Source organism: Rhinoraja longicauda, chromosome 32 (genome assembly GCF_053455715.1).
Source record: "Rhinoraja longicauda isolate Sanriku21f chromosome 32, sRhiLon1.1, whole genome shotgun sequence".
Taxonomy (NCBI): Eukaryota; Metazoa; Chordata; class Chondrichthyes; order Rajiformes; family Arhynchobatidae; genus Rhinoraja; species Rhinoraja longicauda.
In genome coordinates, this window is record NC_135984.1 from 11,988,224 (window position 1) to 12,003,887 (window position 15,664).

The 15,664-nt window shown below is 43.8% G+C and overlaps 1 protein-coding gene across 2 annotated transcripts in view; it reads left to right on the forward strand.

The window, feature by feature from the left end:
• Positions 1 to 15,664, forward strand: part of dscaml1 (Down syndrome cell adhesion molecule like 1) — a 494,811-nt gene that overhangs the window by 32,051 nt on the left and 447,096 nt on the right. For both annotated transcript variants that reach the window (XM_078426581.1, XM_078426582.1), the window contains exon 2: positions 13,735 to 14,052. In XM_078426581.1, coding sequence (XP_078282707.1) covers positions 13,735 to 14,052 — 318 coding nt within the window. The remainder of the gene's footprint in view (positions 1 to 13,734; positions 14,053 to 15,664) is intronic.

Consider the following 15,664-nt stretch of genomic DNA (forward strand, 5'->3'; position numbering starts at 1 on the left):
ACTCAGCTCCTCAGGCATGCTTTACTATTTAATGAGATCATTTGATCTTTACCTCCTCAGAAACAGTTTCCTGTCCCAAAATGCCCGTATTTTAAAATCCTTGATTCCAATGCCTTGCTCTTTCCACCCACCATCCCAGCACAGTCTCTGCTAGCTGCTCGAACCGCACATCTTTAACATGGTTTGCTCCTGACATTAGAATTTGGCAAGATGAACACAAAATGCTGGAGTAACTCAGCGGGTCAGCTTAGGTCTGCCTGTAGTCATCTGGTGAACAACTCCAGCCCAGATTAGCACTGGCCTCTTGGACAAGTTGCTCAGTGTGGCCATGGAGAAGAGTCCCATTAAAGATCTGGACCTCCAGAACTGTGGTGGAGCTAACCGACCAAATAATGGTTTTCCACAAGGTGGTGGGAAGGCTCCTGGTCTCCTCTGACTGGAGAGCCCAGCACGCAGCCATTGTATCAGGATACATGCGTGTGTTGCTTAGGAATGAGATAAAGAATAGTGAAAGGCCTGGCTAGAGTGGATGTGGGGAGGATGTTTCCACGAGTGGGAGAGTCTAGGATTAGAGGTCAAAGCCACAGAATTACAGGACGTTCTTTTAGGAATGAGATGAGGAGAAATTTCTTTAGTCAGAGGGTGGTGAATCTGTGGAATTCTTTGCCACCGAAGGCTGTGGAGGCCAAGTCAGTGGATATTTTTTAAGGCAGAGATAGATAGATTCTTGATTAGTCTGGGCGTCAGAGGTTATGGGGAGAAGGCAGGAGAATGGGGTTAGGAGGCAGAGGTAGATCGGCCATGATTGAATGGCAGAGTGGACTTGATGGGCCGAATGGCCTAATTCTACTCCTATTCCTTATGACCTTATAAAGAAAGTTGGCGGGTCAATTGGCCACTGCCAATTGCCCGAGTGTGTAGGGAGTGGGTGTAGGGAAAACGCAGACAAAGGAGGAGGGAGAACAGTTTAGATGGAGAACAATTGTGATTAGTTTAACTCGGCATCAGGTTTAGCATGGACTTTGTGGGCCGAAGGACAGATGGACAGGTGATTGGGTTGGAATGCTTGTTCAGTCTGAAGAAGGGTTCTGACCTAAAACATCATCAAACATCATCTGTCCATTTCCCTCCACAGGTGCTGCCTGGCCTGCTGAGTTCCTCAAGAACTGTTTTTTGCTTATTAAATAGTAGGCTCAGCCAAGGGAATTAAGCCCAATCTTTGCTTTCTGTCCATCATTCGTGTGCTGTCTTTGAGAAGCAAATCTTTCTACTATTAACCAGTCTTTTCTTATAATTTCCAGTTACCTTATTACACTTAAAATTACCTGAACCTAGGCTTGACAAAAGGTGCACCAGCCTTACTGTCAATTAAAATATATATACACTGATCAGCCAAAACATTATGACCTGATGAGCCAAAACATTATGACCACCTGCCTAATATGCTATTGGTCCTCTGTGTGCAGCCCCATACGCAGCAGGGTGCGATGCACTGTGTATTGTGACACATTCCTCCCGTGATCACCATTAACATTTTCTGTGACTTGTGCCACAGTAGACCTTCTGTCAGTTCGGACCAGACGGGATAGCCTTCGTTGCCCTCGCGCATCGATGAGCCTTGGGCACCCAACACCCTGTCGCCGGTTTGTGGTTTGTCCTTCCTCGGACCACTGTCAGGTACTCACCACTGCTGACCGGGAGCACCCCACAAGCCTTGCCGTTTCAGAGATGCTCTGACCCAGTCGTCTGGCCGTTACAATTTGGCCCTCGTCAAAGTCACTTAAGTCTTTACTCCTGCCCATTTCTCCTGCATCCAACACATCAACTTCAAGAACTGACTGTTCACTTGCTGCCTAATATATCCCACCCCTTGACAGGTGCCATTGTAACAAGATAATCAATAGTATTCACTTCGTCTGTCAGTGGTCATAATGTTTTGGCTGATCGGTGAATATATTTGACACAAAACTGGTCATCACCCCTTTCTGGAACACCTAACAGTATTGTGTAAACTTCCAACTTTCTCTGAGCATTTTTGAGATGTATTAATAATATGCAATGGTGAAGACAAGGATTAAAGGTTTTGACTTCTGCTGTACAAATATCAATCATCAAAACTGTATTAATATTGGGAAGTTGCTAGATTTGACTAGAATGGTAGTTCCTGTATGAGCACATAATTTTCAACTGCTTTAGTCAGCTGGTTTTAGCTGCTTTGTGGCCAGCCAGAATCTAAAATCAGAGAAAACTGCAGATGCCAGACATCAGTAATAAAACCGCTAAATGCTGGAAACACTCAGTTGGCTCGGCAGCATCTGTGGAAAGAAAAGCAATGTTAACTTTTCAGATTGAAGACCATTTGTCAGAACTGGAAAATAGTTAGTTTTAAGTTTTGAAGAGGGGAAGGGTGGTTTGGATAGGTGGGGTGAGATCTCCAGTGATCTTTTGTTTTGGAGTAATTGGATACTGCAGAAATACAAACCTCACCTGCAGATAAAGGTCACTTTATTTTCCCCACTTGCCTTTCACCTAGGATGTTGGGTCTAGCACTTTGCCAAAGTTGCCCTTAATTTTTGGAAGACCCATGGCCCTATTTATATGGATAATAGGTTATCTGCTGTTGTTTTATCCGTGTGAGCACGCCCCACACAAGGATAAGTTATCTCCCGTTGCTGAAGAAGGCTCTGGAGATTCCGTTAATATTAGTTCTCCTTCAGCAGTAATGGAATTGTTCAGGGAAAATGACATTGCGACAACATAAAGACATTTTGTTCTCAAACTGAATTTAATTAAAATGTAAAACATCCATTATTCTGTGGTGCGGACAAGAATGACATCAGTCTGAAGAAGGGTCTCGACCCGAAACGTCACCTTTTCCTTTTCTCCAGAGGTGCTGTCTGACCTGCTGAGTTACTCCAGCTTTTTGTGTCTATCTCCAGAATGACATCCGCTGGCTTTGCATTCTCCACAACTTCCTCTCCATCTACCCCTAACCAAGTTACAGCTCTGAACTTGGTTAACCAGGCTCCTGTGTTGTTGCATCTGAGGTCATGCTGTGTGCAAAATGGCCGCCACATTAATCTGCATAGCAACAGTTGCTATGCTTTGGAAAGTTATTTATTGTGCGAAGTGAATTTGAGATGTTCCTGAGGGACATGATTCTTTCTCAATCTCTTCATCGCTGGTGGGGTAAATGAGGAGCCAGGGCTGTTTGTGAAGGTCCTCAATGAGGATAGTTGGTAATCTTCCCTACACCCCTTGACCTCTGCATGAACCCCATAAAAGTCAGCAGTGGTTGTCTTGGAAAAAAACACCACCTCTCTTCATTACTTTGACTTCTGTCCTCTATACTGTGGATGTGCTCCCTCTGGGGATTTGATAATAAACTTATCTCTTATTTACTTTTAGTTCTGACATGAGCTCATGATTGAGAGATGGTCAAGAATTCTCCCACTCTATTTTGCACTCTTTTTAGCGTTAAGTGGGCTTAAAATTCCACGTTCAGCATATCATCTCAATAATAATGTGATCTGCTTTTGTTAAATGATTGCATCTTCCACGTGATATATAGATTTTTTTTCAGAATTTTTTGTCTGCAAATATTGACAAACTGATTTGGAGTCCCTGCAAATGTGTATACATTCTAATGAAACCCGGGACCTATTTACGTGTTCGGACAAAGAAATACAGTGGCAGTGGCAGGAAAGATGTATTAGTAAATAGCAGTGGGATTCATGTATCAGTTAACAAACACAGATCTAACAGACTGTAGGAAACCATTGCCTTGGAAACGCTTCTGGATTCCAATCACTCTTGCCATGGGATTTGGAGACTCCTACTTCAACACCTTTTTATCCACAAATGATTGCACATTCCAAAAAATTGGCCTGCAGGAACTAATTGTAAATGAAGAATAAAAAAGCTAACGGATGGTGGTAGATTGTCTGTGGCAGCAAATCTCTGGATTTCAATCCAAATGACACTAATTGCCGTTACGATGACATAAATCAGGCTCTTCACTGTTATCTTGCTTTCTTCACTTTATAGATTACTATCTGATGGATCTCCTCTCTGATGTATTTTATAGCCTCCATTTTCAAAACTGTGCAGTAGCCCATGTAAATGCCGATGAGACCTATCACAGCCATTATGTTACAATTAGACGAGAAAGACTAGGGTCTAGACTGCACTTTATCACTTCTCCCAGCCTATTTTGCTTGTCGTCACTGTATCCTCTTTCCATCGGAAAAGGCAGAGGCCATTTTGCAGATGGCTAAATCCTACAAACTGCAATGAAATATTAATTTCTTTCTTTATTTATTTCAAGAAGGGGAGTGGAGATAATCCAGCAAATTATAGGCCGGGGAGCCTCGCATCAGTGGTCAGGAAGCTATTGGTGAGGTTTTGTCAGGATAGGATTGACTTGCATTTGGGAGAGAATGTGATAATGAGGGGCCATCCACATGGCTTGGTCCACAACAAGTCATATCTTCCTAACTTGATTGGGTTTTATGAGGAGGGATTGATGAGGGTAGGGCAGTGGATGTTATCTGCATGGATTTTAGTAAGACATTTGATAAAGTCCCTCATGGTAAGCACATCCAGAAGATTAAGATGCATAGTGATTTAGTGGTTTGGAATTTATTACTGACTTAACCACAGAAGATGGAGGGTAGTGATGGAAGGGCATTATTCAGGCTAGAGGTCTGTGACCATTTCAGTGTTACACAGAGATCTGTGCTGAGATCTCTGTTGTTGGTGACTTGGACACAGATGTCGATGGGTTGGTTAGTAAACTTGCGGACAACACCAAAATTGGTGGCATTGCGGACAGTTACGTCATGGACAAGCTCCACAGAGGCAGTACCCGATCAAGATTGAACTGGGTCTCTGACACTGTAAGTTTCTCCCCCGCTGTTATCAGGCAACTGAACCATCCTACCACAACTAGAGAGCAGTCCTGAACTACTATCCACCTCACTGGTGACCCTCGGACTATCTTTGATCGGACTTTACTGGCTTTATCTTGCACTAAATGTTATTCCCTTATCATGTGTCTGTATACTGTGAATGGCTTGATTGTAATCATGTATTGTCTTTCCGCTGACTCGTTAGCACGAAGCAAAAGCTTTTCACTGCACCTCGGTACACGTGACAATAAACTAATTTAAAGTGAACTGCAGAACCAGCTGCGTCACTGTGCCACCCACAATCTTCAACCATTTACCTCTTTGAACAAGCTGATATAAAAGACGGGATATTTGTCCTAGAGGGGGCTTGGCATCATTCTCCGCAGAGTGTCAGCACTCCTGCAAATCAACCACATCCTCAGAGTCACACAGCATGGGCATTTCTGCTATATATTTCTGGGAGAGGAATTTCTTTTGAAATTTGAAATGTCACAATTGTCATCTTTCCTGAACAATCTCATTACAGTTGAAGGTGAACTAATGTTAACTGCATCTCCACGGGCCTTCTTAATAAATAGGAAATAATTTATGGGGCAAGATGCCAGGGCCAAACAACAGCAGATAACCTGTTATTCTAGTTTCCGAAAATGAAGGATAATGTCAGCAGCGTGTTAGAAGACCGAGCATCCTAAATAGAACTTTGCTTCCACATTGACCACAACTCAGTGGCCTGGGGAACAGACGTAGTAGATGCAGCAGATTGCCTGCAGAGATTCACTTTGGTCTTGTGTTTGATATTCACGTGCTCTTTTAGTTTATAAAAAGACCTGCTGTTTATGTAGCACCTTCCATGTTCCATTCAGAAAATGCACACACGCACGCAGACATGTATCACGGACGTGTTCACACAGATGTGTGCACATAAACGCATGTAGACATAAACATGAGTACACACACACTGACACGTATGCACACACACAAACACGCAAAGGCATGCGAGCACAGACACATGTCCACACACTGTCTCTAACTCTGACTCACTAACTCATTCACACACTCTGACTCACTCTCTCTCACACACTAGCTTACTCACTCTCATACACACAGCCTCACGCACAGACTCATACACATACACACAAACACACAGACTCACACACATGCAGAGTTCTGCTGTATCTCTTGAAACTAATGATCGCAAAACATCCAGGCAAACCCTTGTGCCATTTCTGTGCACGACCCAGGGTCTCTGCCAATCGATAAACAAGTGAAGTAAATCATCAGCAGAAGTATAATCAAAATCTTTTAACTATTAAGTATGCCTCTGTCAATCATTCAGATTTCTTGCATCTTTTATATGAAGGGAGTAACTATAATAATAACTCCCTTGGCGAAATGTCAGTCTAAATTCAGCAATGAGAGACAATTTCTGCTCTGAAATTCTGATTACTCAGTTTGGATGGATCATAAACCAAGCTGCAGGTGGCCATGGCTCTGAAACAATGACGCACAGCTTTCAACCACAGCAGCGGAAGTCCAGACTTAATGTTCAAGTGTATCGCAATTTCCATTCACTGAGGAGACCCATCCTTTCTGTAACCTGTTCTTTCTTCCAAAGCAGCCACCTCCTTCCTGTAATAGGATGACCAGAACTGTACAAACTACACAAAATGGAAGCAGGAAGAGGATATTTGGCCCCTTCGCTCACTCCACCAGTTAATTAGATTATGGCTGAGATCTTGTATTTCTGCACCAACTCCCTGAAGCAATCCCACATGGGATTGTCACTGGATAGATAACAAGATTCCATCTTTACAGACATCCATTTTGTCCATAAGATGGAAAATAAACAAAGGTGGCTTGCTATGGCAACCATGTCTCCACGGTATTGCAATGAATGGCTCAAAGGCACAGAAGACTGATGGAAAGAATCATTAATAAAAGTGTGGAGAGAGAAGAAATTAGTTCTGCTGTTTATCAGAATAAATGGACAAATGATTTTTGGACTTTTTAATTTCTCTGTTTTGAGATATAGCCCCAGGTCACATCATAGCCAAGGGGAGCATCATTCCTACATCAACATCTCACACTGGTGCTGATCCATCACAGGTGCTACCTGACCTGCTGAATTCCTCCAGCACTTTGTGTTTTGATCAAGATTCCAGTATGTACAGTCCCTTGCGTCTTCTTCGTTTGAGCTATCAATTGGTCCAGTGATTGTACCACTCCTGGTCTGTAAGCCTTTTGAAAAGGGGATGATAGTTTTGCGTCTCAGAAAGACGTTAAGGCAGAGCGATCCAGATTGAGGCTAATGAAGGCTCCTGACCCGAAACGGAGTCTGTCCATTTCCCTCCACAGATACTGCCTGACCGGCTGAGATCTCCCAGCACTTTGTTTTTTGCTAAAAGTTCCATCATCTACAATCTCTTGTGTCTCCAAGGCTGGCTCGCATCCATCTCGAGTCTTCTAAAACATTTCTAAATGTTTTGCTTGCAATAAAATCTCATTCGGAGTACAGCAACGTAGTCGAGATGTAGCTGCTGCATTTCCGTCACGGAAGCACCAGCCTGAATGACCTTGTTCTTCTGCTCCATCCAATTTAAATGAAGTATTTTTGAATGATTTGGAATGCAAAACTTTAGAAGTCAAATTGCACACAAGAAGCTCCCAGAAACAGCAGTGATATCAATCATCGTATGTTTTTGTGTTAGGAGGGGCCAGGTCAGTTGAAAGATAAATGATATTCAAGGCACTGGGAGAATCTCCCATTTTAGTTTAACTTATTATTGTCATGTGTACCGAGGAACAGTGAAAAGCTATCCAGTCAAAGAAAACCCTACATTTGAATACAATCAAGCTATCCCCAGTGTGCAGATAAAGGATAAAGAGCTTAATGCAACATTTAGTGCAAAGTTGGGTAGCACAGTGGTGCAGTGGTAGAGTTGCTGAGACCTAGGTATGATCCTAACTACAGGTCGTGTCTACATGGATTTTGTATGCTTGCCCTGTGACCGTGTGCTCTGTCTGCAGGTACTCTGGTTTCCTTCCACATGCCAAAGACATACAGGTTTGAAGGTTAATTGGCTTTTGTAAATTGTTCCTAGTGTGTAAGAAAGAACTAGCGTTTCCATGCTGTAACTCTAAACTAACCAAAGAAGTATAAAGTCTGATTAAAGTTAGTTCAAAGGTCTCCAGTGAGGGAGATGGGAGTTCAGGACCACACTCTAGCTATTGAGAGGACCACCAGTTGCCTGATAACAGCTGGGAAGAAACTGTTCCTGAATTTGGAGGTATGTGCTGTCACACTTTTGTACCTCTTGCCTAATGGGAGAGGGGAGAAGAGGGAGCGAACGGAATGAGACTGGTCCTTGATTATGCTGATGGCCTTGCCGAGGCAGCATGAAATATAGGTGGAGTCAATGGAACGGAGGCTGGTTTGTGTGATGATTGGGCTACATCCACAACTGTAGTTTCCTGTGGTCTTGGATGGAGCTGTTCCCAAACCAGGCTGTGATGCATCCCGATAAGATGCGTTCTCTCTGGTCCTCTCTGCAGTTGTATTATGAAATCTTTATACCTTCTTGAGAGGACAGATTGAGTTTTGATTTAACGTCTAATCCTCAAGATGCTACCTACCACTGAGTGTCCAGCCCTCTCAACACTTTAGTGCGAGTCTAGACCAGTGACCCCCAACTTTCTCCATCTGTGGTTGAAAATTGCTGAAACGTTGAAACTTACGGCCCATATTTTAAGATGCCATGATAAATGAATTGATAATTCTGTCAAGGAAAAAAACTGCAGATGCTGGTTTAAATAGAAGGTAGACACAAAATGCTGGAGTAACTCAGTGAGTCATTTTGTGTCTACCTTCGATAATTCTGTCAAAATGATTTGAGTTTTCAAAACATTTTGTCTTGACTTTGTAGCTTATTGATCACAAAATTAAAGCATTAAATAAAAATCAAATTGAATTATTGAAAACAAAATTAAAGCATGAAATGAAAGACTCACAATAAATATTGCAACGATACTGAATGATCCCACCGGTCTTCCCGCCAACCCCTTGCCTGCAGAAACTTGCACAACAGTTGCAAGACTTTGTATCAAACATTTCAACAACGTTTGATAAGGTAGATGCACAGGGAGAGGTTGGGCAGGCTTGGACTTTATTCCTTGGAGCGCAGGAGGATGGGGGGTGATCCTATACAGGTGTATAAAATCATGAGATGATTAGGTTGGATAGATGCACAGTCTTTTACCCAGAGTATGGGGAATCGAGAGCCAAAGGCAAAGGTTTAAGGTGAGGGGGGAAAGCTATAATGCAGACTTGGGCAGCACCATTTTTACTCAAAGGAGGGTGGGTGAATGGAACGAGCTGCTGAAAGGTTGGTAGTTGAGGCAGGTACCATCACAACATTTAAAAAATATTTGGGCAGGTACATGGATAGCATAGGTATAGAGAGACTTGAGCCAAATGCAGGCAGGCGAGACTAGTGTATTTGGGGCATGTTGGTTGGCATGGGGAAGTTGGGCCTAAGGGCCTATTTCCATGCTCTATAATTCCCTCTAACTTTAGCCGCATAATTTAAAAAAATATGTTGCTCTTCCCCACGTTTCAATCGGCCGAGGCTGGGGGTTTGTAAACCACGGTCTGGACCTTTGGACCCAGCATTCAGGAGTGGAACTTGTGGCAACTCATGATATGGAGGCTGAATGGTTTGACAGCTACCTTACCTGAGTCACAGCCTCACTGTAGACGTCAGCACCACTGTTAGAGGGCATTATTTGGGTGGTTCCATCGGTTCAGTAACTGTGCTGAGCTGTATTGAGTTTGCAGCTGTGTGTGTGTGAAGATGCAAAACTTGTCAGTTGCTCCCTGGTTGCACAGGGTTGTGAAGGTCAGCATCCACGTGTTTAAAGATCAGTGGGAACCCTTGAAGACGAGCTGCAGATGCTTCTGGTGTTCTGGTCAAGGCATCCCTGTGAAACGATTCACCACTCCTCCCTGTCACAGTGCCTGTGAAGACAATAACCGCTGCCTTATTCTGTTTTGAAAGTTGAATTAGATTTGCACATGGCTCCCCCTACCCTGCTGCAAAATATAATTGTGCTCAAAATAAAATAATTGTACAAAGATTTGATTGAGAATATGATGCCAGCGTCACTGTGGAGCAACTTTACAAGTTGTTTAGGTTTCAGCTAAACCATCAGTTGGTTCTCGGAACGACCACTAGATGGAGCAGCTTGTGGTTCCTGAGTTGTCCATAAAGCCAGATCAGTGTGAATTGTCGTCCAGGACTGGTATCTCCTCTTCACCCAATGCCCACGTGAACCGTAAAAGTGGAAGGCTCTGCAAATCGAGCCTGTGATCTGGCACAAGTAAAACTTCCTGTGGATTTGTTAGGGAATTCAGATGAAAGTATAAAATTAAATTTGAACTCGGAATCTTCCCTCTCACAGTCCTTCCTATTACTGCTTCCTATTTGACTGCTGGACACCTTTCTTCATGAAGAAAATGCCTTTTCTCCACACTCCTTCCTGCCGATAGACTAAACTGTTTGTTAATTCACGCTTAGATTAATTCAAACCTTATTCTGTCCTTGACAGAGATTTACTGTCCACTGTTCTTTAGCCCTTTGTTTAGTGTGTCTTTTAAAAATAAACACTCCAACCTCACAGTGAACTTGTGTGTCTCTGTGTCTCTCTACAAAACAGTAATTCTGTTTCAGAGCTGCATCTGCGCTGAGTTTGAACAAGGTCTGTTCTTTGTACTTTCACCCATCTCTTTATTTTAAAGGGACATTGAGCTGGTTTGATGGCACCCACTTCTATTTCCTTCCTGTTTGGCCCTCTGTTTATCTGGCAAAAAAGATCCCCAAAATTAATCGGCAGCAAAAATCCCACTGCAAAGACGGAGACAACTCTGGCACACATACCACTGTGGCACTGAACGAGTCCTGCACTGCTGGAAATTCTGCTCCTTGGATGAAACAAAAAAACAACCCTAAGCAAAAAAGCAAGTCTCTACTCCCAAATGGGCATTAAGGACCCCCCCTGCGTTCAGTATTTTGAGCAGCCTCAAAATACCGCCCAAAGTTTCTCTCTAAATCTATCTTTTTCGGACAGCTGATTTGGTTTTAGTTTAGTTTAGTTTAGAGCTACAGTGCAGAAACAGGCCCTTCGGCCCACCGAGTCGGAATTATACTCGCTGGAATTTAGAAGACTGAGGGGGGATCTTATTGAAACATATAAAATTCTTAAGGGGTTGGAGAGGCTAGATGCGGGAAGATTGTTCCCGATGTTGTGTAAGTCCAGAACCAGGGGTCACAGCTTAAGGATAAGGGGGAAGTCTTTTAGGACCGAGATGAGAAAACATTTCTTCACACAGAGAGTGGTGAGTCTGTGGAATTCTCTGCCACAGAAGGTAGTCGAGGCCAGTTCATTGGCTATATTTAAGAGGGAGTTAGATGTGGCCCTTGTGGCTAAAGGGATCAGGGGGTATGGAGAGAAGGCAGGTACAGGTTACTGAGCTGGATGATCAGCCATGATCATATTGAATGGCGGTGCAGGCTCGAAGGGCCGAATGGCCTACTCCTGCACCTATTTTCTATGTTTCTATGAGTCCACGCTGACCAGCGATTCCCGCACACTAACACTAACACACACGAGGGACAATTTACAATCATGCCAAGCCAATTAATCTACAAACCTTTATGTCTTTGGAGTGTGTGAGGAACCGGAGAAAACCCAGGCAGGTTACGGGGAGAACGTACAAACTCCGCACAGACAGCACCCATAGTCAGGATCAAACCTGAATCTCTGACCCTTTAAGGCCGCAACTCTACTGCTGCGCCACTGTGCAACGCCGGTTACTTATTTATTTCATTTCTATTTCTGGGAACTTGATTTATATACCTTTGGTGTATTTGCTATATAATTGTGGCAACACTTCATCTCACCAGCTGAGGATGTGAGGTGTAGTAAAAAGCCTTCCTTTCTTTAAGACATAGACGCCTGGTTTATGGGGAGGGAGGATGTGTGTGAGGCTGAAACTGCCTCAGTCCTGGGCTTGGCTGTAATTCATGATAACTGTGGTTTTGTCACAGTGGTTACTAAAGGTGACTCAGTTCCTTTTCACCTGACATTCGTTTTATTTTTCTTCTCTCGGTCTGTGAGAGGGGAGGAAAAGATTGGAGTTTCGTAACCTGATGGTCTGTTGTAAGAATTGCTCTGGCCCATTGGAATCTCTTCAACACCCCCAAACAAAATGTCCTTAAAGGAGCATTGTTAAAAGCTGGAAAGGGTACAGAGAAAATGTCGAAGAAATGAGATCACAAAATGTATTATCTCTGTAAATGTGTTTTAAGTTTGGCAAAATTGCCATTAATGTGGGGAATTTTTTCATTCTCATTGATTATTGAACATATCTTTACCAATGAAGGCTTCCTATATTTTCAAAGGATGGGGTTGATTTTTAAGAATCGCCATCTTCCATATAACGACACCATAAACTGTAACTCTAAGTAAATTGGTTAAACATTGCAAATACGTAACAGGTGCAATGCAGAGGAACTGCAGAGAGGATGAACTGTATGTCTTGTTGCAATAATAACATTGCCCATATGCATATGTATAAGATGTGTAACATTTTCCCAAGACTTTTTGTGTACCCCAGAAAATTTTGATCTGATCCACATAGAGAGATGATAGTATTTCTGTCCCCAAATATTGGTCAACAAATGTTTGGAGGGAGGGAGGGAGGGAGGGAGGGAGGGAGGGAGGGAGGGAGGGAGGGAGGGAGGGAGGGAGGGAGGGAAGGTAGGGGGGGGGAGAGAGAGGGAGGGAGGGAAAAAAGTGGGGGTGGGGGAAAGGGGGGAAATAGAAAGAGAGAGAAAGAGAAAAAGAGAGAGGAGAGGAAAATAGGAGAGAAAAAGAGGGAAAGTGAGGATAAAAGATTAAAAAAAACAGGAAAAGAGTGAGAAGGAGAGGAAAAGAGAAAGAGAAATTAGCGAAAGTGGGCAAATGGAGGCAAAAATAGAGACAGCGAAAGAGCATGGGAGAGTGAGCATCCAGAGATAACAGACGAGATTCTACAGTACCTTAGTCATCAAGGATGGGGTGTTGATATCTAGGATGTATGAAAGGCCAGAGCAGAAGTGATGGTATCCTGTACGGCTGCAAGGCAGACAGGATTCATGGAAGGTGAGAAGGGTAGAGATAGTAGGGCACGATGGATTGAATGGCCTCTTTCCCTGCAGTGCGCCACTCCTCCACGATGTGCACTGAGGACAATAGACAATAGACAATAGGTGCAGGAGTAGGCCATTCAGCCCTTCGAGCCAGCACCGCCATTCAATGCGATCATGGCTGATCACTCTCAATCAGTACCCCGTTCCTGCCTTCTCCCCATACCCCCTCACTCCGCTATCCTTAAGTGTTCTATCCAGCTCTCTCTTGAAAGCATCCAACGAACTGGCCTCCACTGCCTTCTGAGGCAGAGAATTCCACACCTTCACCACCCTCTGACTGAAAAAGTTCTTCCTCATCTCCGTTCTAAATGGCCTACCCCTTATTCTTAAACTGTGGCCCCTTGTTCTGGACTCCCCCAACATTGGGAACATGTTTCCTGCCTCTAATGTGTCCAATCCCCTAATTATCTTATATGTTTCAATAAGATCCCCCCTCATCCTTCTAAATTCCAGTGTATACAAGCCCAGGAGGTTTGTGCTTATCTCTTCAAACAGCAAGGAACGGTGAAGTTGAGATGCAAAGTCTGAAAGTAATTTGTCTACTTTTGTCTCCCCCCCCCCCCCCCCCCCCCCGACAGCACACAGTGAGGATCCGAGGACAAGCCTGTACTTTGTGAATGACTCTTTGCAACAGGTGATCTTCTCCAGTTCGGTGGGCACGGTCCTGCCGTGCCCAGCTGCAGGCTCTACGGGCACCGCCCTCCGCTGGTACCTCGCCACGAAAGACGACATCTACGACGTGCCCAACATCCGCCACGTCCACCTCAACGGCACTTTGCAGCTCTATCCCTTCTCGCCATCAGGGTTTAATAGCTTTATCCACGACAATGACTACTTCTGCACGGCTGAAAACATAGCCGGCAAGATACGGAGCCCAAATATCCGCGTCAAAGCAGGTAAGGCTATCTGGTCTGAAGGAGGGCCTCAGCCCGAAACATCACTATTCCTTTTCTCCAGAGATGATGCTGAGTTACTCCAGCATTTTGTGTCTATCTTCGGTTTAAACCAGCATCTGCAGTTCCTTCCCACAGCTAAACTATACTGCCACCCCATTTTGCAGCATTGTCTTGATCTTCAGGAGTTCCTTCCTCCAGCACAGATATGCTCCACGCATTGAAAATTCAGCAAAATGAATAAAGTAAAATCAAAATATTGCAATTGGAAGGCAGCGTCAGAGACTGCCACCTACTCGAGGGTTTTGCCTGCCAATGGTTTACGGTTGGCAATACGAACCTCTTGATTAGATGATAGCTTTATTGTTCATTAACTGATGCACACTTTAGATTCCGTATAGTCTTAAAAGTGCCATTGAAAGACAATGACAGAAGAGAAAGAATGCTTTGTGGTGACATTGTTTCATAACGTTACACTAAAATCCTCCTCATGACCTACAAAGCCCTCCATAACCTGGCCCCATCCTACCTGACTGACCTCCTCCACAGGCACACTCCCACCTGCACCCTCCGCTCTGCTGCTGCCAATCTCCTATCCCCCCCCCCCTCCGGACCAAACTCAGATCCTGGGGGGACAGGGCTTTCTCCATCGCTGCTCCCACCCTATGGAACTCACTACCTCAAACCGTCAGAGACTCCTCCTCACTCACCACATTCAAAACATCACTGAAGTCTCACCTGTTCAGTACTGCCTTCAACCACTGAAGGTCACCTCACCTTCTGTCTCCTTTCTCTGTTCGTTTACTTATTTATCTATTTATTCACTTCCCTAAGTTCTTTAAATCCCTGTAAAGCGTCTTTGAGTGTATGAAAAGCGCTATATAAATGTAATGCATTATTATTATTATTATTAAATATAATGATGGAATCATTTGAAAGGGTGCAGTGGGTTTATAAGATCCAGTTTAATGTGGAGCAAGCCCTCAGCTGTTGGACAGTTGCTTAAAAACTTTGCACATCAACTCAGTCTAATCTTTTGGTTAAGGAGTACAGCATGAATGTAGTAGGTCACTACAGGATAGTGCTACTGCATGCAGCATCCTCCTTTACAGAATAGTACTACAGCATAGAATCAAGATCTTTGTTTTACCATGCGCATGCTGACTATCTATACTAAACTACAGGTGCAGCATCCCCCCCGTCCCAACCCCCCCTCCCCCCCCCCCCCCCTCCCCCAATCTCCCATCAACTCCATCTCTACTTCATGTTGTCTTGGGAAAGCAACTAACATAATCAAGGCCTGTTCACACCCCAGTCATTCTCTCTTCTCCTCTCTCCCTGCAGGTAGAAGATGCAAGAGCTTGATAGCAAGTACCACTAGATTTCAGAACAGCTTCTTATCATAATGGACCTTTCATCTTCTAGGGATGAAATCCCAATCTTCCAATCTACCTTGTTACATTTTTTGCACTTTTCTTTCTGTAGTTGGAACACTATATTCTGCACTCTTGTATATTTTCTCTTTTGTGCTACCTTGATGTACTCATGTACGGTATGATTTGTCTGGATAGCATTGCAATTTAGTGCATCTCAGTACATGCAACATTAATAAGCC